This window comes from Solea senegalensis, unplaced genomic scaffold, assembly GCF_019176455.1.
Source record: "Solea senegalensis isolate Sse05_10M unplaced genomic scaffold, IFAPA_SoseM_1 scf7180000016521, whole genome shotgun sequence".
NCBI classification, from domain to species: Eukaryota; Metazoa; Chordata; class Actinopteri; order Pleuronectiformes; family Soleidae; genus Solea; species Solea senegalensis.
Window position 1 is genome coordinate 15,279 of NW_025321843.1, and position 24,829 is coordinate 40,107.

The following is a 24,829-nucleotide window of genomic DNA, read 5'->3' on the forward strand; positions in this document are numbered from 1 at the left end:
ATATATATATACATATATATATATATATATGTATGTATATACATATATATATACATACATATATATACATATATGTATATAAGAGGTTGTATATGTATATATATATATATATATATATAAATATGTATATATACATACATTCTATAAAAAGACGAATTTTAATTGCAGTTCAAAGTTCTCTCTCTCGTCTTCTCTCAGTCTTACCAGCAGGGGGCAGGGTCATTCTTTGACCTTTCACTTCTCGCGATACTTACGCCACATGGCTGTTTTTTGTGCTTGTGTGACGTAGGCAGTGACATTAGGTCCTGGTCGTTGAGAATCGCCGGATTTTTCTTTAAACGACAGTGCTGTGGAACGTTTCTCCGCAGAGATTCTCTATGACATCGAAGTCGCGGATCCACGGTCGAGCCTCACGGTGAGTGAAGTGGCGGCGGTGACGCGTAGATGACCGGGCTAACCGGGCTAACGCTGTTAGCTCCGCTATAGCAGAGTGAGCGCAGTGTGACCGCTGTATGTTATGTGTGTGTCAGCTGGCTGCTTTGTGATCGCCAATGAAATCCAGCTGTTAAATTAACGTAACATTGCTAACCACGCCACTCTAATATAACTTCAACCATTAGACGATTTAACGCATCAGGTGTCTATTCTTTACAGATTCTATCTCACAGTTAAGATTTAACTCGACTTATTTTCCCCTTTGTATGATTTAACGCATGACTAGCGTCGCATATGTCAGGTATTTCCCCCTCCTTATCTCTTGAACTCGGTCGACCTGACGGGTCAAACTTTGCTGAAAACAACACCTGGTGATTGTGTGTGTTTAAACAGCTGCGTGTCACGTCCTTTTCATGGTATTTGATCAGCTGAGTTATCAGTGGATCGATTATTAGCTCGGTCGTCTCGCTAGCTCGTGAGAAAGTGCTGTTGTGGTTATGACTCCGCCCCCTCGGCCTATGCTCGCGTGTACGTGCGGGCAGACAGAGTGTGATGGCGGACAGGCGGAGCCCCGCTTCCTCATTCCTCTCTGAGCTCTGACCGAACCGCGGCGGCTCTGATCGACCACCCTCAGCGGCGGAGCCCTGAACCACAGACCGACTGTCGGTGCTGGTTCGCGGTCTGTGTGTCCGCGTCATGAGGTATGGTACCGGCAGGACCGCGTGGGCGCCATCTTATCTTCCTCACGACTCTACAGATGTTTGTGTTTTAGTTTCTGCTCAATAATTAGTTCACTTCGCGTAGATCGGAACAAACAAGGGATTTAAATCAAACAGTTTCAAGAAAATAAGAATAAAAAGGCTCAGGATCAATCAGATAGTAAAGATAGTTTCACTTGTGAGTGACTGTGGTTATTGTGTGGTCAGTGGTCATTTCCTGCTCAGTCAGAACATTCGAGGAAAGTTTTCATGCTGTCATTTTGTCCTTCTGTTGTGTTAATGTTGTGATCTTGTCAGAAATCCAGGATAACAGAGAAAGTCAGACTAGATTGAGTCCATCTTACATTTTATGTTTCACAAAGGCCAAGACAGGTCCTTCAGATATTTATACGTTAACGTTAATCAATATGGTTATTTTCATAATGGATTCATCTGTCTATTAATTGAATACGTATTTGGTCAGTAAAATGTCATAAAATGTTGATCAATGTTTGTCAAACCTGGCAATGATGATGCCCTTAACATGATTCATAGAAAATATTCAAATTTAGGAAGCTGAAAACCGATTATCGATCAAAGAAATTGTTGACGTTACAGTTAGTAAGTTTAATAGTTTAAGAATCTACTAAATGATATTGAAGCATGTTTTTTCAGATGTGTATATTATTATTGTCAGGATCATTATGAGTATAAATCTTCTCATACTTCCTCCACGCATGAAATGGAAATTTTGGGAACTCAAGTCACATTATATAAAAACAACACTGTGGTGTCTTCATTCAGCTGTAATTATGTTATTATGTCAGAGACGATGCTTCGAAAGTACAGTCGTAAAAACTCAACACGGGGCAACTTTTGAGTCAATTATTTTACACACAGTCATTTCCACCACCCTTAGTTCACTCCGTCTCTTTGTCACGTTGATGATTACAATCAGACACAAAACAAGGGCAAACTTCACTGAGCTGCTTCACTTTATGATCGTGTATACGATGCTTATTGTTACCGGGTTATGGATTCATGTGTTTGTATGTTTCTGTTTCACCTCGTATCACTGAAGAACAACAATGTTTTTCCCATTTAAGATTTCGTTTCATTTCCCCACCTGTAATCCGAGTTTCCCCCAGAAAACCTGCTGAGCCTGGTGGTAGGCGCTGCTCGGGTGGCCAGCTGTGTTTTTGAAAAAGAAACATGTTAAAAGTTGACTGGAAATTTGAAATTGTAAGACATTTATTGACAATACTTAACCACCAACTATAGAGTCTTAAAAAAAGGCACACTCTTGAAATACTGTTTTAACAAACACAAAACAATACAATTAAAATAAATAGTATCAATTGTTTTCACTTAAGTTAAATCCTAATTAAGGCCCTCTTGTCAATCTAAAAAAAGAAAGAGAGAGAGTAACATAACACACACCATTTATAGTGTTTTGAAAACTTTGTCAACTCCACAAAATATATATTTCAAATAATTTCCCCGAAGTTTGGAGAAGTCATTTGGCAAAAACAAGCAAGGCTCCATCATTTGTATGGTGGGCAGTTTGATGTTTTAGCAGCGAGTAAAGGATTTGAACCCTCATGCGCCATGTTAATCAAAGGCTCCAGTGATTGATGAGCCTAGTACATGACAAACATGAAAGCTATTGCATATTTCATAATAGATATTTCATTTTAGTCAGCGTAATATATTTACATTATTTGTTTACTTTTGCTTGCTGCCATCTCAATGCTAGTGCGATGGTGTAGAGTTTGTACGTTTGAAAGCTCTATATACTGTCTAAAAAAATCTTTTTAAAATAAATAATCAAGCGATGCTTAAACTAGTGGGGGGGGCAAGTAATAATAATAATGCACTGGGGGAAGCCCTGTGTAATGTAAGTCAATGAGTAAGTACAATAAAATAGATTAGAATCACATCACAGTGATTCTAATCACTGTTGTCTTAATGTTGTCGGCTGTGCTTGTTGGTTTGGCGGCCGACAGTCGGAGCAGAAGGTGCTGCGTAACTCCAAGGTCAAACAGAAAGTGCTGATGCTGCTTCTTATCAGCGATTTGCAGACTGTTCACAGCTGATACTGGAGCACTGCCGCGCCCCCAGGCCACGCCCCCAATATCAGCACAGTTTCCAGGTTTCTCTGGAAGCCGTGTCTCTGCATTTCTGAATGACATCACTGTCAAACTGTTGACCATGGACGGCTGAAAATAGTCCTGTGGTGTCACTGAGGTGCCACGAGTCACTGAGGTCGACACCACAACACAAGCTGAAGGTTGATCCTGTGGTCACATGATCATGACATCATCATCCATCATATCACATATGTAAAAAAAATATTGTTGTGTTTGGACACCATCGTCTGAAACGTTCTCAGCATTGTATTGAAAGGGTCATGTGACCTCACAGTGTTGCTCTGTTTCTCGTCCAGGATGCCTGCGTCAGTGGAGGCGAGCGGCGGCCTGAAACTGTGCCGACAGGCCCAGACTCAGCTGGAGGAGGCGGTCAACAGTGTGATGAAGGCCGAGCAGCAGCTGAGAGAAAACACCAGAGAGGTCAGGATCCTGTCACTGTCTGCTCTGATGATGACGTACACATGTCACATGGTTATTATAACATTACACAAATCAAATGTCCATCCAGAACATCAAACAGCTGACTCAATGTAAACAGTCATTACATTACATGTCATTTAGCAGATGCTTTTATCCAAAGCGACATTTAAACATTTAGGTACAAATAAGAGCTAGAAGTAAGTAAGAGCTTCAAGTAAGCCAAACTATGAAGTGCTAGTCATAAGTGCGATGTATAAGCAAGTGTTTTTGGGTTTTTTTTGTCGTCGCCGTCTTAGTCAAGGTAGAGTTGGAAGAAATGTGTTTTTAGTCGGCGGCGGGAAGATTTGGAGGCTTTCCGCTGTCCGGATGTCGATGGGGAGCTCATTCCACCATTTGGGAGCTAGGACAGTGAACGAGTTCTGTGAATGCCTCTGTGATCCTCTCAGTGAGGGAGTAGCAAGCCGGTTTGCCGATGCAGAGCGGAGTGGGCAGGCTGGGGTGTAGGTTCTGATCATGACCTGGATTTAGGCTGGACCGGATCCATTTGTAGCATGGAGCGCAAGCACTAGAGTCTTGAAGCGGATGCGAGCAGCTGCAGGAAGCCAGTGAAGGGAGCGGAGGAGCGTGAGAGAATTTTGGTAAGTTGAAGACCAGTCGAGCTGCTGCATTCTGGATGAGTTGCAGAGGTCGTATGGCACACGCAGGGAGACCAGCCAGGAGGGAGTTGCAGTAGTCCAAGCGTGAGAATGACAAGAGCCTGGACCAGAACCTGTACCGCCTTCTGGGTTAGAAGAGGCCGTATCCTTCTGATGTTGTGCAACATGTATCTGCAAGATCGAGCTGTTGCAGCAATGTTGGCAGTGAGGGAGAGATGGTCATCAAGTGTCACACCCAGGTTCCATGCGGTATGAGAAGGAGTTACCACAGAGTTGTACAGGGTGATGGTTAGGTCTGTGGTGGGAGAGCCCTTTCCTGGGAGAAAAAGAAACTCAGTCTTGTCGAGATTGAGTTTCAGGTGATGGTCAGACATCCACTGACAGATGTCAGTCAGACAAGTGGTGATCCGTTCTGCTACGGATCACCGCTTGTCTGTTGGGTGTCATCGGCGTAGCTGTGATAGGAAAAACCATGAGAGCGAATAACAGAACCAAGAGAGTTGGTGTATAGAGAGAAGAGGAGAGGGCCCAAGACAGAACCCTGAGGGACCCCAGTAGCCAGAGGACAGGGTTCCGACACAGATCCTCTCCAGGTTACTCTGCATTTTCGGTTTTGAAGATAGGACGAGAGTAGGGTAAGTGCAGAGCCTGAGACACCTAGTTCTTGAAGGGAGGAAGTAAGGATCTGGTGGTTAACTGTGTCAAACGCTGCAGAAAGGTCCAAGAGGATGAGCACAGAGGAGAGAGAGGCAGCCCTGGCAGTGTGGAGTTGCTCAGTGACAGCAAGAAGTGCAGTTTCGGTCGAGTGACCTGCTTTAAAACCAGACTGAAGAGGATCAAGAAGGTTGTTCCGGTGAAGGTAGGAGGAGAGTTGATTAAAGATAGCGCGCTTCAGAGTTTTGGAGAGAAAAGGGAAAAGGAAGAAGAGAGACAGGTGTGTAGTTTACTTCAGACGGGTCAAGGGTGGGTTTTTTAAGGAGGGGGGTCACTCTGGCCTCTTTAAGAGAGTCCAGAAAGCAACCAGATGATAGAGATGTGTTAATGAGGTGGGTGAGGAAAGGAAGAAGATCAGAAGCAATTGACTGAAGAAGGTGAGAGGGGATAGGGTCAAGGGGGCAGGAGGTGGGGCGGGCAGAGGTTATTAGGGAAAGAACTTGATCCTGAGATAGAGGGGAGAAAGAGGATAGAGAAGGAGCTGAATGTGTGGTTGGTAGAGTGGTGAGATCAGGAGGTGGGGTTGAGAAAGAAGAGTGAATGTCATCTACCTTTTTTGTGAAGTAGTTGACAAAGTGAATTGGTAGAAGGGAGGAAGGAGGAGGGGGGGTGGGGGGATCAAGGAGGTTAGAGAAGATTGAGAAAAGTTTTTTGGGGTTAGACAAAGAGGATTTAAGTCTGAGAGAAAGATTGTTTGGCTGCAGAGATAGAGGCAGTGAAGGTGGAGAGAAGAGAATGATAGGAAAGCAGTCAGACTGGGCTGGGGAGGACTTACAAACCCGCCATGAAGTAAGAGGACAGAGAGAGTCAAGAGAGGAGGACAGAGTAGGGAGGAAGGTGTCTGTGGCAGAGTTGGGATGCATGAGGGAGAAGGAGTCAGTTGAAGGAAGTGCTGATAGAACAGTTGAGGACAGAGAGGAGGGAGAGAGAGAGCAAATGTTACGACGGACAAGTTCAATATCTGATGAGATGAGATCATCAGATTGGGAGAGTGGGAGAGAGTAGGAAATGAAGAAATGATCAGAGACATGAAGTGGAGTTACCTTGAGGTCGGAGGTGGAGCAGTTTCTGGTGAAGATGAGGTCAAGGTGGTTGCCAGCTTTGTGAGTTGGTGGAGAAGGAGCAAGTGAGAGAGAAAGAGACGAAAGTAGAGGAAGTACATCGGATGACTTCTGACTGGATGTTGAAGTCCCCAAGAAGAACAGCCGCAGGGATGGCTGTGTTGGAGGGTGTTATCCAAGTCCAAGATCCAAGATGGTGATGGCTCAATAGAAACTAGGGCAAAACAGCAACAATAACAACTTTCTCTTTGACCTAGCAGACAAAATATCAACAACAAACTTTCACCTTAATTAAACAGACAAGTCAAAAGTCAAGCAACCCAGCTAGATACAATAGCAATTAATGAAATAGCAACCAAATAAGAAAGACCTACAGAAGTGATACTTAGCTTAATTCCAGTAGTCCTATGAGATACCCAGAAAGTCCAAATGCACACTGTTTAGGTTTATCCAGTCCATCCAAGTTTTCATGACCAGCCTCCACTGAGCTGACGCTAACCTAAGACTGAGCTGACGCTAACCTAAGACTGAGCTGACGCTAACTTAAGACTGAGCTGACGCTTAAGACTGAGCTGACGCTAACCTAAGACTGAGCTGACGTTAACCTAAGACTGAGCTGACGCTAACTTAAGACTGAGCTGACGTTAACCTAAGACTGAGCTGATGTTAACCTAAGACTGAACTGACGCTAACTTAAGACTGAGCTGAAGTTAACTTAACGTTAACTTAAAGGGGACATATTATACCTTATTTCCCCCATTAAAATAGTTCCCTGGTGTCCTAATGAACATGTCAGTGACATGCTTTGGTCAAAATACCATAAGGATGAAGCATCATAGCAGTTCAATAACCCTGCTAAACCCGCCCCTTTCAGAACGCTCGGTTTTGTGCACGGTCCCTTTATATGCAAATGAGACACAGGCAAACACACACCCACTTCTTCCAGGGGGTTTCTGATTTGTCCTCTTTACAGCGCTCACTCGCTCAGCTCCATTCCTCTCCCCCTTCCTCCACTAGTTCTCTGACAATATCAACATGGCAGCGTGCGCAGAAAACAGCGAGAGTGTCGTCACAGGAAGAGACGTCCTACATAAGGATGGAGCCGAACACTGTCCAACTGTAAATCAGTTAAAAACACTTAGCACCACTGATCGCCACCGTTGATCACCACCGTTAAATTAAGACTGAGCTGACGTTAACCTAAGACTGAGCTAATGTTAACCTAAGACAAAGCTGACATTAACCTAAGACTGAGCTAATGTTAACCTAAGACTAATGTTGCTTTTCCACCGGCTCTACTCGCCTCTGCATCTCCACTACAAAAACGTACCTACTTAACCTGGGCGGAGTCATCACTGTACGGCACACACGAGTGACTAGTGACTTTACACCACACTTGTGTAGTTGTTGGAGATTAACCCTCATTTTTAGGATTGTTATGTAGTTAATTTATCTACAATTCGGCACGGTTCGGCTTGATTTCTGTTCACACGTCTCCGGAGTACAGCCTCCTACTCCTACTAGAGTGGCAGCGGTCTGTGGCTCGCGATCAGCTGACATTTCCCTGGTAGTTGTTGGAGATTAACCCACGTTTTTAGGATTGTTCAGTCTTATTAATTGATCTACAGTTTGGCACTGTTCGGCTTGATTCTTGTGTCAGACGTCTGACACAGTCGCTGTAGTGCAGCAGCGACTGCCACCAATGAGCTGTTAGCATTGTTAGCTTCGGTGAAGCCTGGTAACTCTGTTAAAGCTTCTCCTTTGTTGAGGTTTGTGGTCTGTGATCCTTTGATCCTGGATCAGCCAGCAACTCATAACACACACACACACACACACCCGGTGAGTCAGCGTGTTTGTGTGTGTGTGTGTGTGTGTGCGTGCGTGCGTGTGTGCGTGCGTGCGTGCGTGCGTAGGTCAAGCTCTAGGACATATAAGAGATGAGAGAGAGAGAGAGAGAGAGCGTGCGCAGGGTGTGGTAGAGTTGGTATATAAGAGACTGGAGCAGAGAGAGAGACTGAGCTCCTGGACTGCTCTGGTCTGGCACCGTTGACGGGTATGATGGTCTGCTTCAAGTAAGGTGCCCATGTCACTGAGAGGATGATGAAGGACATGACGTACATCAGACTTCATCGTCTACTTTGTCCTCTCACAGAAGCCGAAACATTTTTACTGTTTCCATAGGAACTGAGATCATATCATTGTGTTTTCCTGTGTTGATGCGTCTGAGATCTGATCTGTGTCGAGTCTTACACTCTCTCTCTCTCTCTCTCTCTCTCTCTCTCTCAGGTGCGCTTGGAGCTTCAGAGCTGTGTGAGTCGCCAGCAGGAGGCGCTGCGCTGCAGAGAGGTGTGGCTGCTCGGCCAGATTGAGTTACTGGAGCAAGTGAAGACGGAGACGCTGCAGCAGCAGCTGCACCAGCTGCACCGGGTAAACAAGAACAACATGAAACAAACACTGTTCACAACACAGGTCATCGGATTCATTCAGTAAACAGAGAGAAAATGCACTTAAATTGGACCACAAAAATCATAATGGCTGACATGTTGGTTTAGAAAATGGCCGATCTGTTTGATTGACAGGCTTTTGACTTGACAGGTGAGTTACTACAGTCACATGACCGGCATGGCACGATAAACGCAAGAAATATCGGTAAAAATGTGATGGATTGAACTAAATGAGGCACTTCCACATACTTTGAAGACGGCTGTTTTTATATGTGAAGACGTTTCCTGCTTTTAAACGCTGCTGCATTGATAATCATCATATTTATTATATTAAACACACTAAATATTATACACAAAAAAACAATACATGTAATTAAACAAATGACATATTTGACCGTATTTACCATCATTGTCATTGTTTGTAACACAAGTAAAGAAATGAAGCCGGTTTTATCTGAAGTGAAAGGTAATAAGTGTATTTTAAGATCAGATAATACAGACCATAAACAGTAGATTGTGTTTTATTTTACAGTGTATTTACAATATATTTTACAGTGTCTTTAACAGTATGTTTACAGTGTATTTACAGTATGTTTACAGTATGTTTAACACTGTATTTACAGTATTTTAACAGTGTATTTACAGTATGTTTAACACTGTATTTACAGTATTTTTAACAGTGTATTTACAGTATGTTTAACGGTATATTTACAGTGTATTTACAGTATGTTTAACAGTATATTTGCAGTATGTTTAACAGTATATTTGCAGTATGTTTACAGCGTATTTACAGTATGTTTAACAGTATATTTACAGTATGTTTAACAGTGTATTTACAGTATGTTTACAGAGCATTGCAGAGCATTGCAGCTTTATATCCACATAATCTCCTATTTCGGAATATAAACTCATAGATAATATTATTCATAGATTATTTATGACACCAGCCAGATTGTTAGAACATGGTGAGTTTCTCATGTTTTTGTTTGTTTGTGTTTCAGCTGCGAGGTCAGTTTGACGTCATCGCTCATCAGCTGCACAACAACATCAACAGCAACGACCTGAGCAACCAGCTGACCAGCTGCATGGAGAAGTAAACATGCGCACACGCGCACGCACGCACGCACGCACACACACACACACACACACACACACACACAGGTGTTTTCACAGAGCCGTTTAAAGGTCAAAGTTTCACCCTGATGTTGTGATTCAGAGGAGATAACGGAGTGCTTGTTTTGTCCTCCCTCTGCAGGTTGTCCTCTCTAAGTCTGACTCCAGAGGAGACGCCTGAGATGAGTTTCCACGCCGACACTCGCTCTCTGAAGAACGCCATCACCTCGTTCGGAAGCATCACCGCACAGGTGAGCCATACTTTCACCATCCATTATTATTTATTATGTTTGGTTCAAAAAATGTTGATCAGTGTTTGTCAAACCTGGAAATGTTTGAATGATTTCTTAGTTTTATGGAGCAAAGAAACCAGAAAACATCCACATTTAAGAAGCTGGTTTATTATGGTTTATGAATGCACACTGACCAGGCTTGTTTTTAACTTCCTGTTTGCAGCTTGTGGGGGGAGTGTCCTCTCAGAGCCCCACCCTCCAGAAAGGTCAGGTGCAGAACTCGCCAATTGCAGCCAAGAAGCAGGTAACTCCTCCCACCCTCAACAACACGTTGCTTTGTTCAGGGATTTTCAAGTATATATGTGTATATATATATATATATATATATATATATATATATATATATATATATATGTGTGTGTGTGTGTGTGTATATAATGATGTTTTAGTCAATACTTTTATACAATAAATACACATGGTTTGGTTTTTACTTTTGGTCTTATTAGTGATATAACTTTATAACAGCGATTATGTTCAGCTAAGAACAAAAGAGACACAGAGGATCCTCAATTTCAAAATAAGAGCTTCTGACTTGCTGCTTAACAATAAAAAAATTGTTTAAAATAATAGCTGTTGGTGTTGGAAAGTAAAACTCTATCAAATAAAAATGTGTCTCTGCAGAAGTCCGAGGGCGGAGCTCTGGAGGAGTGGCTTCTGGGTAATCCTTCCACCAGCAGCGCTCCTGTTGGTCTCCAGCCCAGTAAGAACCCTCAGGATTGGCTGATGTCAAGTAAGGAGACCAAGGTGAGAGGTCAACGTCACGAGGGGATTTGATTGGTTCTAAAATGTTTTGCAGTTTTGTTGTTGACATGTGTGTGTGTGTGTGTGTGTTTGTGTAGACTTCCTGTCCTGTCCTGGCCTCAGTGGACTTCCTGCAGGCCTGGGGTCAGCTCAGGGACCTGGAGGCCTGGGTCCTCAAGGACCAGATCCCCATGAGCCGGGAGAGAACCCTGAGCAGCTGTAGCTCCGCCTTCTCCATCGAGAAAATTGACGAATCTGAGTTTGTCGTCTCCTCCTCTGAGGAGGAACTCAGCGACTGGCTCATCACCCCACCCACTGTTGCCATGGATACCGTGATGGATGCTGAGCGGTGGCAGCAGCTGCTGAAGCCGTTTGAAACCAGCTGGTCGCCCAGTGATTGGCTCGTAGGATCGAGTCACATGACCACGGCCGCTGCCACGGCTGACTGCTCCTCCTGCTGCCAGACCACCAAGGCGGTAGAGATCGAGAATCTGGGCCGGCTCAGGTGCCTGAAGACTCCGCCCACCACCTCCAGTCCCAGCTCCCCAGCCACGCCCCCACCGGGCCTGGAGGTGTGGGTGCAGCAGGCTGTGCCGGAGCCACAGACGTGCAGAGCCAACGAACTGTGCTCAACCTTCGCTGACTGCGTGTGTGAGGAGAACTGCGCTAAAGACGCGCTCAGCCGCTGGCTGCTGCTGCAGGAGGGGCGGGACAAGAATGGTGTCCCTGTGGCTAAGAATGACCCGCCCACCACCACCACTGCCACACCTATTAGATCAAAGATGGCCCCTCCCACTATGTACCACATAGAGCAGGAGCAGAAGGTAACAACCACCAAGGTTTTTAATGTCCTCTGATCAGCATAAAAACTCCGCCCTTTCAAGTGTGATGACATCACAACTGTCCTCTCCACAGGTCCAGAACATCCTGCAGACCTGGCTCCACCCCTCCAACTCCTCCTCCTCATCTCCTCTGGCTCTTAGCTCCACCCTTTCTGCCTGGGTGGCTCCTGGCGAGGAGAAGGCGAGCAGGGAAAACCTAGGCTCCGCCCCCCCCTCCTCACCATTCCAGCTTCCTCTGGATCCGGATCGATGGGTCATGAGTCCGAGTCCAGGGTCAGGAGTTCAGCCCCGCCCCACAGAAGAGGACAAGTGGCTGCTGAAGAAGAGGACTCAGGCCCAGGTAAGAGGGTGTCACCATAGCAACACACCCCCAGTGCATTGTGGGACTTGTTTGCTGACTGAGCGTTGTCGTGTGTCCTCAGGAGCGCCTGGCGTTACCGACGGTCTGTGACCTGTTCTCCTGCATGAAAGTGGGTGGAGACAAAGACCAGTGGCTGCACAGATCTCCTGTCCAGGTGAGAGTCACATGACATCGTCGTCACATGACGCCATCGTGCGACTGGCCGTGACGTCACTTGTGTCTCTTCTTCTCCGCAGATGTGAAACTTATCGCTGATCGTCGCACACGACTAAAACCGCTGGCATCGCTTCTTACTTACTGTGACATCACCACGCTGAGCCCCGCCTCTCGTCCAATCAGGAGGCGACTCAGGGAGGAAACATTGATTCCCCTGCTTTAGACAGTTATTAATCAGTTATTAATGTTTGTGTTTGAGTTATCAGCTGACAGTGGGGGAGGGGGTGGGATTTTTAAAAGGGGGCGGGGTTATATTTATAAATTTTAATAAGCTTTTATTTTAATGGGTCTTTTACTTTGATTGTCATCTGATCTACTTCCTGTTGTTATAGCGCCACCTGCCATCTGATCCTTGTTTTTAGTTTGTTCTGTTGTAGAGCTCGTCACAATAATTTCCCAGAATGCCTTGGAGACAGGTCAGGTGATGAGGGGGAGGGAGGGGGAGGAGCCCTCACTGCTGTGTCTGTGATCACATTCACTCACAATGCTAAGCTAACAACAATGTTAATGCTCACCTCTGTCACAGCTTAAAATAGAATCAATAAAGTTTTATTCAAAGTTTACACTTGAGTGTCCTTGTGTCACTGACGGTTTCTCAATATCCATACTTGTGTGTACTTGTGTGTACTTGTGTACTCTCGTACTAAACGTCATCAGCCTCAGTCCAAGTGCTGTTCCAATTCTCCCCAAAGTAAGCGAACAGCGAGGACGATTCTCAAACCCGGAAGTGTTCTTGCTCCGCCCATTTTTACCAAGTATGCATCGGCGGTGACTTAAGCGTACTTGGGATGGCTATGTATCCCAGAATACATTTCGGCGGAGCATAGCAGCAGATGATAGAAATATAAAACTGAAATAAATAATTTTCTTTGTCCCGGAACAAAGTTTTAACATCATTTGAGGCGAGAAATTAGTCATTTAGAATTCAAACATGTGGTTTATGTATTAAGATATGACGTATTTATAGTTTGGCAGCGACGTTTGTCGGAGGTGATAAGCTCCGCCTCTGCGGACGCTCGGCGCTCACTGTGCCCGGCACAGAGCAGCGTGACCTCAGCCTGTCCTGATGACATCATGGCGATCCATAGATTTGTTGTTGATGTGTTATTTTGTTTTTAATGGCAATGTTTTGACCTGACAGTTTTTTTTATTTTAACTTTGAATCTTAGATTTATATTATAGTGGCACGGTCATTGTATCTGTATTTAAATATAATATGTAAATAATAGATATGTACTCCCGTACTTGTCAAGTATATTCTTCCCAAGTAATGTACTTGCTTACTTGAGTATTGAGAAACGGCCTTTGTGAACTGAAGCCACACTTCATTTCCCACAATGCATTGTTTCATTTCAAATTCCCCTCTGTGGAAACACTGCCACTCACTGGCCGTCCAGTGTCACTGCAGCGCAGAGCACAAAATAAAAGATTATAGATTAGTTATGTCCAGTTTAACTGAATGACGTCATGGCGCCTTTTTTATGAAAGCAACTTCGTCATGTCATGACGCGGCAGAACAGGCGTAGCAGTGACGTCACTGTCACCTCACGACACCTCGCGACATCGGCGGTCACTTTAAGACCGTCCAATCACAGAGGACGCACCGAGCAGGTTGCGCACGAGCTCTGCCAATCGCAGTACACGCAGGAACCGCGCGCGCGCCACCGCTACCGCTTGCCGCATCCCCGCCGCCGCGTTCGTCGACTCAGCCCGGCGCGCTGCCGCTCTCTGCCGCCGCTCTGTGCCGCCGCAGCGGTCGCTTGCAGACATAACTGCCGCCACATGCGATGCGATGTAACAGAGGCGCGGCACCAGAGCCCGAACCAGAACCTGAAGAGGACCAGATCCAAGACAGACCGGCGTCTGAGTCGTAAGTGTCTGTACTTTATATTATGGCGTGCGCGTGTGTGTGTGTGTGTGTGTGTGAGAGAGAGAGAGAGCTTGTCGAATTGTGATCCGCGGCCCCCTGCCGGGCTTTGTCTGTACTGCAGCTGGGCCTCAGACAGTGAAAGTGACATTTTTATTTCCTCTTATTTCGCACAAAATATATTTTATTGAAACACACTGAACTACGGAAGCCCCAGTGATTTGTGAGTTTGTTATTTGTTCTTTCTAATATTAGTTTTCATAGCAAATGTGTTTGGTATCATATTATTTGTGTATGTGTACGTATATATACACGCACATTTAGAGGACAAAAAATGACATCTATTCATAAATAAGGAAATAAATCCAGAAATTAATCAAATAATTAAAAGAATGAGTCAATTAATACACAACTTTATTTGTAAAGCCTTTAAAACTAAGTAACAGCCATGCAATAAATACAGATAAAATAACATCAACATTAAATAATAATTTTATTTATCAGTTCACTCATTTATTGATAGATTTGCCATATTTTGTCCTGTAAAATAAGAAAATTGTAAAATTGTGTTTGATGTGGTTGGAAACACATATCTGTGTGTGTGAGTGCATGTATATATGTGTGTGTATGTATGTATGTATATGTGTGTGTGTATGTATGTTTGTGTGTATGTGTGTGTATGTATGTGTATGTATATATGTGCGTATATGTATGTGTACGTGTGTGTATGTATGTATATGTGTGTATATGTATATGTGTGTATGTATGTATGTGTGTATATGTATGTGTATGTAGACGTGTGTGTATGTATATATGTATATGTATGTATATATGTGTGTGTGTGTATGTATGTATATATGTGTATATGTATGTATGTATGTATATATGTGTGTATATGTATGTGTGCGTGTGTGTATGTATGTGTGTATATGTGTGTATGTATACGTGTGTATATGTATGTGTATGTATACGTGTGTCTATGTATATATGTGTGTATGTATGTATATATGTGTGTATGTATGTATATGTGTGTATGTATGTGTGAGTATATTTGTATATGTGTGTGTGTATATGTATGTGTGCATGTAACTTGATTCGTCTGTACATTTATTTTGGTTAGGGGTACATTTATTTAATAGATATGTTTGTCCAATATTATAATAAATACTAGTATTAGTTTTTTATGTATTTTCGTTTCGTTTTTAATGTATAGTTTTCATTACATTTCAGTCAACTCGATTTATTTAAGATTTAAATTGATTTTCCATTGGCTGTCACGTTGGCGGGGTTTTATTATGAAAGTCACGCCGCAGCACATCCGGTCTTCGCAACCATTTAATCCTTCCCACAATGCTTTGTGTCCACGTCTCTGCTTCCTGTTTATTGTGACCGTCTCCGCCGGTAACACTTTAACGTTTTCTCCGCTTTCCGGCCGTTAAACTTCGGTGAGTAATCGGTCATCGGTGCGTTTCCCCGTTAACGCGCTTCCCGCCGTTTAATCGGCGGCTTGTGGTTTTATTTTGACAGTTTACGATGAGGGGGAGAAAATCCCGCTCCGCTTCCTCATCACCGCCACTGCGCGGCCGAGCCCCGGAACTCCGCTCAGAAAATGGACGATTTACAAACATGTCGCTTTCACTCGCACCGAAAATAAACTGTGAGGAAAATCCCACTCGTTTCCCATCATATTAGACTCCCGGCATTTGTTCGGCTTTACAATTGTAAACCTAACGTGTGTCAATGTGGAGGTAACGTCATGTTCAATAATGGATGACCTGCCAGCAGCCGCCCTCTGCGGAATCATCGGAGACAAATGATCGATGATAATATCGAAGAAACGCGAAATTCGAGTGGTTATTTAAAGCCAGCAGGAGGCCGTTTGTTGTATTTAACGCGTTCAGACTGCGGATGGGCGGAAACCAAAAGGTTTAACGGTTAAACTCCGCCCGTCACGTTTGAAGAGCTCCAGGATCACAGGGACTCGAAAATCCACAGAAATATGAACGAGGTTTGGTCTGAGTTGCCGCGCGCCTTCAAACGCGATCACGTTTCATGTGTGTTTGTTTTTAAATGGGTATCGATGATACATTTTATTGATTTATTTTCATGTTAAGATGTGACGTCACTACATGTAACAGAAATGAGGCATTTTCAGTTTGTCAGGTCAGAGGTCACCTGAGCAGTGATGTCACAGTAAATGTACATGATTTACATTTTGTCCTAAAGATGGAAACAATTATTAAGATGAAATTCACTCTGTGTGATTTGATAAACACAAACAATGATGTTAATTGTTAATATTCTGCGTTAGTGAGTTAAAGATGCTGTCCAACGTACAGTCCTGGTGATTTATCTTGATGTGCCACAAGGGGGCGCTGCATCTTTCATTGTATTGTTTTAACATGATAAATATATAATATAATCTTTGTCATCGCTGCCCCTGTTTGTAAAACTGGGTAATTGTTGTTTTTACGTTATTTTGTCTGAAAACTAAACATAATCACGTTTAAACAGAAACGGGTGATGTCACTGATCACCAGTCGATACATTGATCTGTACCTGGTGATCAATAATCAGTCATGATCGATAACCCCGCCCCCTCCCTTCTCTCGCAGGTCCTCGGCTGCTCCTCTGACGCTCCTTCTCTGCTCCGCCCCTCACCTCAGGATGGAGGACTCGGAGACAGAGCTGACGGTGGCGGAAACGGACGCCCTCGGCGCCGACTTCATCACGGTGGAGTTGGACACGCAGCCCATCGAGTACGTGGTGAAGTGGGCGGAGGTCGGCTCCAAGTTCACCATCTCCTGCGTGAAGAAGGACTCAGATGACCCGTCGGACTTGACCGCCGACCAGCTGAAGATCGAGGCGGACGAGGCGTTCTTTGCGCCGTACGAGGAGGTGTATCCCTGCGAGGTGACGGAGCAGAGCGTGGAGATCAAGACGGATTCCGACGACGAGGACGAGGACGGCGAGGAGGAGGAGCAAGAGGTGCTGGTGGAGGCGGGGAGTAGCCAGCTAGACGGCGAGGCAGACTCGGACCAGGCCGACTTTGAGCCGGACGAGCGACAGTACCGCTGCAGCTACTGCGGGAAGTGCTACAGCCACGCCTCCAGCCTGTACCGCCACCAGCAGACACACACCGGCAAGAGCGGCGGAGCTCCGCCCCCCACCAAGCGGGCTCTGGAACCTACTCATCAGGATGCACGCTACACCTGCCCCCACTGTGGCATGAGCTTCAAAGGCAGCAGGTCGGTACCTCTTCAATCTGGTCCTTGTCCTGAACCCATAACCTTGTCTTAATCTTAGTTCTGGGCTTGGTCTTAAACCCTGAACCTGGTCTTTGTCTTGTCAGATGTTGAATCTTGATGAAATAGGAACCAGATAACTGTTTGATAATCAGTGAACCTGAGTCCACTTTCACCACAAGATGTTTGGTTATTGATCGATTGCTGAGTGGGTGGAGCCTAACTGCTGTTGTGTTTACCTGTCAGGATGCTGGGCAGTCACCTGCGGCTGCACGGGAAGCGGCGAATCCATCCATGTAACATCTGCGGCAAAGAGTTCAACCACAGCTCCAGCCTGTCGCGCCACCGCCTCATCCACAAGAAAGGGAAGGTTCTGGCCAAGGACGCCGGCCCTAGCGCCAACATGGCCGCCCTGCGCCACTCACTAAAGCCCAGCGGCAAGAACAAGAAGGCGAAGAGGCAGCGGCAGCAGCAGCAGCAGCAGCAGCAGCAGCAACAACAGCAGCACCACGTGGCCACCGCTATTATCCAGAGCCCGGGCGGAGACAAGTTCTACGCCTGCCCGCAGTGCGACATGAGCTTCAGGACGTCCACGCAGCTGTCGAAGCACCAGGTGACGCACGTCAAAGAGCTGCTGGACAACTACACGCCCGGGAAAGAGAACCTGGGTGAGACTTCGTCAGACCTCAAGATCCGACTGAAGCTCTGCTCCCGCGATAAGCCCAACTTCTACACTCTCTGCAAGAAGAACCGCCGCCGCCGTGGAGGCCGTGCAGGCAAACGAGGCTCCACCGCCTCTGAGGAGGAGGAGGAGGAGGAGGAGGAGGAGGAGGGCGGCGGCGTTGGGGGAGGAGTCGGAGGAGGAGGTCGCCACGGCTGCAACCAGTGTGGGAAACGGTTCAGCCACGCGTCCAGCCTGGCACGACACCAGCAGACACACAGAGCGGGGGGCGGCGGCGGAGGTGGTGGGCGGGCGAAGTCCGGACTTCCCACCACCAAAACCAAGACCTACACCTGCGCCGCCTGCAACAAGACCTTCATGCACTCGTCCAGCTTCTCCCGCCACAAGAAGGCGCATATGGAGGAAGAGCAACGAGTCCACGCCGCCACCGCCGCCAAACGCCGTAAGAGAATCTTAGACGAGACCGCTCCACTGGAGTCTGAGGACTCCGAGTGACATGGCCCAGCTCTGGACTGGGTTCAGGACCTGGTCTGACATGGTTCTGAATCAGCTTTGGTTGGTTCTGGAGTGGTTTGAGACCAGTTCTGGAGAAGTTGTAATTTGAAAAACTTCTGGACCAGGTCTCAGATCTGGACCAGGTCTGGGATCCTGGACATCCAGATGTTGGGAACTGGACCTGGTTGGTTTTTCTCTGGTGTAGATAAACAGCAGGACGTGGAGATCTGTTCCTGAGTGAGAGGAAAGTCTCCAAACACGGTCGCATCCATTTATGGTCATAACTGACCAATAAGCCCCTCCCCCCGCACACACACACACACACACACTCCATTTCCCATCAGCCACTTGGGGATAGAGCTGTCTCAGGCCACGCCCTCTGATGCTCACAGCATTATCGGAAACACGTAAAGTAAAAGTTCGTACGGAAGTTTATTAGTGACGACGTTTTTTTGGGTTTTTTTATCCAGATTTTTTTCTGACTTTGTCGGGTTTTTTTGGGTTATTTTTAAAATCATTTCCAGCTTCGGTCGCCGTTGTTGATGAACGTCCGTACGTGTGTTCAGAGCCGCGCCCCTGTCTTTTGTTACTTCCTGCGTGGTTGTGATTGGCTGCCGTTCTCTGGTGAAAGCGGAGGAGAAGAGCTGATTGGTCCCAGTTCCTCCTCATTAGCATATGCATGAAGATTCTAAACGCGAGTCTTGTCGGCCATGTTTGTATTTTTCCAACTGCGTTTGTTTGTGATTTTATCGGCGGCGAGCGCCGGTCGACAGGAACCTGCACTTATTTATGGATTTGGAACGATGATGTAATATATGAATATTAATGAATATTTAAATGTTAAAACAAACGTTTAAAAAAAAAAAAAGCTCCCACCGCCAACCTTCATCGTTTAGCATCATCATCGTCGTCGTTTTTATTGGTTCACTGAAAATATTGGACGCGCTGATGACATCACACCCGTCTGTCAGCCCCGCCCCCTGGTGTCTGTCTGACACTCACTTGTTTATTTATAATGTTTGTGAGAGGGCAGGTGGTCGGGGTGCTGTGGCCCCGCCCCCCGGCTCTCCGCTGCGTTTTCATTGGCTCCTCGTTGTTTGGTTTGGTTCTTGGTTCGTCACCTGCAGGTAGAAGGTCGTTCGTCATCGTGTCGTGTTTGATTAGAAAAAAAAAATGTCGACATGTTTTTTTTCTAATAAATCTGAAAAAAAAGTTCACTGGTGTGTGTGTGTGTGTGTGTGTGGATTATTTTAAATTAAAATTTAATTCTGGTCTATTTTTAGTTTCCAATTTTAGAATATTGGTGAATAAATGGAAACGAAAGTGCCACAAAAAATGAAATAAACGGGTTTGTAAACAATAAACTTTTTAAAAAAGAAGTCGACGACGTTCCAGGAAAAATTCCGCTTCAAATGTTTCTGTTTCAGATGAAATAAGAAATGAACACATTAATTTTATTGTTCAGAAAACTCATTAGGACCAAGTTTTGGTCACCAGTGATTCCTCGTCCTGAGCAGAAGGGGGCAGCAGAGTAGTTCATGTGATTTCTACTCAAAAACAATGAATGAATGAATGAATGAAAACAATCAGTGAATAAATACAAACTGTAAACGACAAAATCATTAAAAATGAATCTAATTCATGGAAAAGCAATAATTAATCATATGATATAAAAGTGTAATCTAAAACCAAATCAGGGTTATAACTGTTTATATGAACCATCACAATTTTTTTTTTTTATATCATTCGATCTCAGAATATAAATCTATATTTCTGTACGATTGTAAATAATAGAGGTTTTTAAGTTTAGGCCGAGAATCAGGTCAAGATTAATGTGGAAAAATCTGTATGTATATATATACACATATATACATATATATTATATTATATTATATTATATATACAATTCATTACATTGTCATTTGGCAGATGCTTTTATCCAAAGTGACTTTTCAACATGTGGGTACAAACAAGAGCTAGAAGTAAATTAGCCAAACTATAAAGTGCTAGTCATAAGTGTGATGTACAAGTAAGTGCTTGCCTCTTTCTTTTTTTTTTTGTCTTAGTCAAGGTAGAGTCGAAAGAAATGTGTTTTTATTTGGCGGCGGAAGATGTGGAGGCTTTCTGCTGTCGGGATGTTGATGGGGAGCTCGTTCCACCATTTGAGAGTGTGAGAGAACTTTGGTAAGTTGAAGACCAGTCGAGCTGCTGCATTCTGGATGAGTTGCAGAGGTCGTATGGCACACGCAGGGAGACCAGCGAGGAGGGAGTTGCAGTAGTCCAAGCGTGAGATGACAAGAGCCCGGACCAGCACCTGAGCCACTTCTGGGTTAGAAGAGGCCGTATCCTTCTGATGTTGTGCAAGATGGAGCTGCAGATACATGATGGAGATGCAGCAATGTTGGCAGTGAGGGAGAGATGGTCATCAAGTGTCACACCCAGGTTCCTTGCGGTATGAGAAGGAGCTACCACTGAGTTGTCGAGGGTGGTGGTCAGATCTGTGATGGGAGAAAAAGAAACTCAGTCTTGTCGAGATTGAGTTTCAGGTGATGGTCAGACATCCACTGCGAGATGTCAGTCAGACAAGCGGAGATCCGTTCTGCTACGTGTGTTTCAGACCGGGGAAAAGAGAGAATGACGTAGCTGTGATAAGAAAAACCATGAGAGTGAATGACAACTAAGAGAGTTGGTGTATAGAGAGAAGAGGAGAGGGCCCAGGACAGAACCCTGAGGGACCCCAGTAGCTAGAGGACAAGGTTCCGACACAGATCCTCTCCAGGTTACTCTGTATGTTCGGTTGTGAAGATAGGACGAGAGTAGGGTATTATCAAAGTCATGAGCGCCATCTGTTGGAGTGGAAGGACTATGACAATTGTGAGGGTCTTAACGTTCTCCACCATGTGTTCTCTCTGAGTTCTCCATGTGTTCTCTCTGGGTTCTCCAGATTCAGACTGCAGACTGGGGATCAGGTTTGACCTGTCCTCTCCTGCCCTGTTATTGTCTCTTCCTTTGAACTGTAACACATGCACAATTCAAAGGCACGTGGTCACCGCCGCCTTTTAAGTTTGGCGACATTTGACCACTAAACACCGGACCATGAAGAAAAATGCATGAAATTAACGAAAAGAACCTGAGCTGAGGCGTGAAAAGGAGACAGTCATGTATCGTGACGGATTCTAACTGCTGGAAAGAACACCAAAGAAGAAGCAAACCTTGAATTGTTAAATCAGTGTCATGCAGCGGGTGAGAATGGCTGCCAGGGGGAACTTAGTTCCACTTCTGAAATCAAGTGGGTATCAAGTGAAAGAACTGCTGGGCTCTGGCAGCTTTGGACATGTGTACCTGTGTAGGCGACCAGACACAGGAGAGATGGTGGCTGTGAAGGCCGTTGCCAAAGCAAAGGCTAAATACGGTAAAGAGGAAGTAAACAACCTGGAACTCCTCAGGAAGTTGGACGCAGACAAGAACAGCTTGATCAGGTTCAATCGGCACCTCGAACGCCAAGGAAACGTTTTCCTGGAATTTGAGAAACTGGACATGACGCTCTATGATTTCGTTTTCAACAACTGCAGACAACTGTTTCTGTCCGAGATTCAGCCGATCACACGACAGCTGCTGGTGGCACTGAACGCCCTGAAGAGTATATCAATGGTTCACTGTGACATCAAGTTAAACAACATTATGCTGGTTAATCACTGTCTTCAGCCCTGTAAGGTGAAGCTCATCGACTTTGGTACGGCCGAGTTAGTCTCCAATATGGAACTTGGCGATGTCTTTCAGCATCTTTCATACAGAGCTCCTGAAGTCTCACTGGGTCTTCCTCTGAGCGAGGCGGTGGACATGTGGTCCCTCGGGTCTGTCATCACCACTTCGTACCTCAAGGCTAAGTTGTACTCAGGACATTGTGAACTGGCAAACATCAACGATATCGTGCAGTTGCTCGGTCAACCTGACGATCACGTGCTGAAGACCGGAGCTCATACCCGGCAATATTTTTACAAAGACCAGGATTCGTTGTGGAAACTGAAACGAGAGTGCAGCTGTTCAATGGGTAAAAGCTGTCATTGGCGTTCTTTTCACCCGTTGGTGACCAACGAGACAACAGAAATGTTTGCCAGTCTTGATGACATCATTAAGACACGCCCAGGTTCTGCTGCTTACGAGGACACACAGGCCTTCATTAGCCTCCTTAAAGAAATGATGCAGGTAGATCCGAAGAAAAGAATCACACCCAGTGAAGCTCTGACGCACCCGTTTATCACTCTGACATATTTCCCCAGTGATTGTGCTGCTTCCAACAATGAGAGAACTCCACTCTCAGCTAGCTTAATCCACAACAGCACTGCTAAAATTGATGACAGACCACCACAGAGAGCTAGCTCAGATAACACCAATGTGTCCAAGACTTCACCTGCCTCTGTCAGTCTGCTCTCTAATGGAGACAAGATTAGCACTGGTAACGGAACAATTCGCTCAAAAGCCAAAGACAAAATTAAACTTTTCAAGACATTTAATGGGTTTATTTCACGGCTGTTCAAGAAAAGATCGTCTAGAAGTCTTTTGGATGAGGAGAGTGTTGCTACCAGCGATGAAGAACCACCCCCACACGCAGCTAGCTTAAGTGACAATGACGACAAACCTCCACAGAAAGCTAGCTCAGGTGTTGTTGACGCCTCGCCTGCCTCTGACTCATTGAGTTCCCAGAGTTCTAGGGGATCCCAAAGTTCTCCAAGCTCACAGAGCTCCAAGACCAGTGAACAGCGCGCAATTCACCCACTGATAACTCATGAGACAACTGAAATGTTTACCAGTCTCGATGACATTGTTCAGACTCGCCCAGGTTCTGCTGCTTATGAGGACACACAGGCTTTTATAGGCCTCCTTAAAGAAATGATGCAGGTTGATCCAAAGAAAAGAATCACTCCTGGTGAAGCTCTGACACATCCGTTTATCACCAGGAAATACTTTCCTAGTGATTGTGCTGCTTCCATCACTGAGAGAACACCACCTTCAGTTAACTTAGTGCACAGTGCCTTCAACAATAACAACAGACCTCCACAGACAAATGGCACCAAAGTTTCAGAGACTTCAACTGGCTCTTCTAGACGTGTCTCCGATAAAGACGAGATTAGCACAGTTACGGGAACTAAGGGATTCAACGTCAAAGCCAAAAACAAGCTTTTCAAAAGGTTTCATGGATTTCTTTCACGGCTTTTCAAGAAAAAATCCTCCCGAAGTTTGTTAACTGAAGAGGAAACTGCCGCCTCCAGCGACAACAAACCCCCACCCACAGCTAGCTTAACTGATAGCACTGACAGTGACGGCGGACCTCCACACAAAGCTAGCTCGGGTGACGCCAATGCTGCTGAGACTTCACCTGCTTCTTCTATTCATGTCTCTGATTTAGACGACGTTAGCATCGATGACGAAACAATGGGCTCAAAAGTCAAAGCCAAAAATAAACTTTTCAAGACGTTTCACGGACTTTTCCATGATAAGATCATCCAGAAGTACGTTGGATGAAGCTAGCTTAACTGACAGTGATGACAGATCCACAGGAAGCTAGCTACGGTGTCTTCACCTGCTTCCGCTGCTCATGGTTCTGATGGGGACCAGGTTAGGACCAATGATGGAACTTTAGGTTCAAACATCGAAACCAAAACAATTTGTAAGGAGGATTTGTCTCACAGCTGATCTAGAAAATTAGATTTTTGGGGCCACCTGGGACAGAAACACGACACTGGCTCAAGCTATGATTGTGTTTATGACATTTTTTCCACCAAGTGCAGCGGTTCGGTTTGGTACCGCACAGTTTTGTGACTCTGTCTTGATGTCCTTGTTCGTCGTCGTGCTGCACGGCCTTCGGGCGTGGCCCACACTCCGCCTACTTAGTAAAGGTTCTGCTCTCAGTCGCAACACAACCCTGACCCAGGACTTTTTAAACCAAAACTGTACCATGATGGAAACACATCAGTGGTGTCACCCAGGTTTGGCTGAAGGCAGAGAAATGTAGCTTCATGAAATTATATTATGTAACAAACATTAGGAGCGTAATTGTATGTTTAGTTATAACTTTATCGTCACACTAGTATGAGTACATCTGACCCAAAGTGCTAATATGCTAACATGCTAGTGAGAGCAGACACGCAGGAAATGGATCCATTTTTAAAGCTCATTTTTATAAATCACAGGAGAGAATTTCAAATTAAAAAAAGTGAATTTCTATTTGCCTCGTTCCCTGATTGAGTGTACAACTGATTTACTTTTAACAGTGAAAGTCGCAGTGTTTGTAGTGGCAGTCGTCTTGGAATTGGTGAGGTTTCCTCCAACTTTCCTGGTTAGAATTTTAACTACAACTGGCACTAACTCTTAAGCTGTGGTTTACTCGAGCGTCAG

At 45.2% G+C, this 24,829-nt stretch overlaps 3 protein-coding genes across 6 annotated transcripts; all 3 read left to right on the forward strand.

Annotated features, from left to right (window-relative positions):
• The first annotated feature begins 254 nt into the window (after nt 1-254).
• On the forward strand, nt 255-12,302 carry ncoa4 (nuclear receptor coactivator 4). 2 transcript variants are annotated; one of them, XM_044018232.1, is made up of 11 exons: nt 255-415; nt 3,580-3,703; nt 8,421-8,561; nt 9,580-9,671; nt 9,834-9,942; nt 10,148-10,228; nt 10,606-10,728; nt 10,824-11,549; nt 11,641-11,907; nt 11,990-12,082; nt 12,165-12,302. In XM_044018232.1, exons 1-11 carry the CDS (start codon nt 378-380, stop codon nt 12,168-12,170), a joined length of 1,800 nt encoding a protein of 599 aa, XP_043874167.1. In that variant the 5' UTR covers nt 255-377; the 3' UTR covers nt 12,171-12,302. The 2 variants fall into 2 exon arrangements, with proteins under 2 accessions (XP_043874167.1, XP_043874168.1); XM_044018233.1 differs by lacking the exon at nt 255-415 and adding an exon at nt 957-1,136.
• A 1,514-nt stretch (nt 12,303-13,816) lies between these two features.
• Nucleotides 13,817-19,011, forward strand: LOC122763169 (zinc finger protein 135). Of its 3 annotated transcripts, none has more exons than XM_044018235.1 (3): nt 13,817-14,014; nt 16,627-17,259; nt 17,503-19,011. In XM_044018235.1, exons 1-3 carry the CDS (start codon nt 13,932-13,934, stop codon nt 18,431-18,433), a joined length of 1,647 nt encoding a protein of 548 aa, XP_043874170.1. In that variant the 5' UTR covers nt 13,817-13,931; the 3' UTR covers nt 18,434-19,011. The 3 variants fall into 3 exon arrangements, with proteins under 3 accessions (XP_043874170.1, XP_043874171.1, XP_043874172.1); XM_044018236.1 differs by lacking the exon at nt 13,817-14,014 and adding an exon at nt 15,346-15,456; XM_044018237.1 differs by lacking the exon at nt 13,817-14,014 and adding an exon at nt 15,488-16,019.
• Nucleotides 19,012-21,220: 2,209 nt separating this feature from the next.
• Nucleotides 21,221-24,656, forward strand: LOC122763159. The gene has a single exon (XM_044018218.1). It carries the CDS (start codon nt 21,668-21,670, stop codon nt 23,954-23,956), a length of 2,289 nt encoding a protein of 762 aa, XP_043874153.1. The 5' UTR covers nt 21,221-21,667; the 3' UTR covers nt 23,957-24,656.
• The last annotated feature ends 173 nt before the right edge of the window (nt 24,657-24,829 follow it).

Bases quoted from the DNA above. Each gene is read 5' to 3' on its own strand.
- ncoa4 (XM_044018232.1), top strand. From the start codon at position 378: ATGACATCGAAGTCGCGGATCCACGGTCGAGCCTCACG. The intron at 8,562-9,579 runs GTAAACAAGAAC...TTTGTGTTTCAG, and splicing joins AGCTGCACCAGCTGCACCGG to CTGCGAGGTCAGTTTGACGT. The intron at 10,729-10,823 runs GTGAGAGGTCAA...GTGTTTGTGTAG, and splicing joins TGTCAAGTAAGGAGACCAAG to ACTTCCTGTCCTGTCCTGGC.
- LOC122763169 (XM_044018235.1), top strand. From the start codon at position 13,932: ATGCGATGTAACAGAGGCGCGGCACCAGAGCCCGAACCAGAACCTGAA. The intron at 14,015-16,626 runs GTAAGTGTCTGT...CTTCTCTCGCAG, and splicing joins GACAGACCGGCGTCTGAGTC to GTCCTCGGCTGCTCCTCTGA. The intron at 17,260-17,502 runs GTCGGTACCTCT...TTTACCTGTCAG, and splicing joins ATGAGCTTCAAAGGCAGCAG to GATGCTGGGCAGTCACCTGC.
- LOC122763159 (XM_044018218.1), top strand. From the start codon at position 21,668: ATGCAGCGGGTGAGAATGGCTGCCAGGGGGAACTTAGTTCCACTTCTG.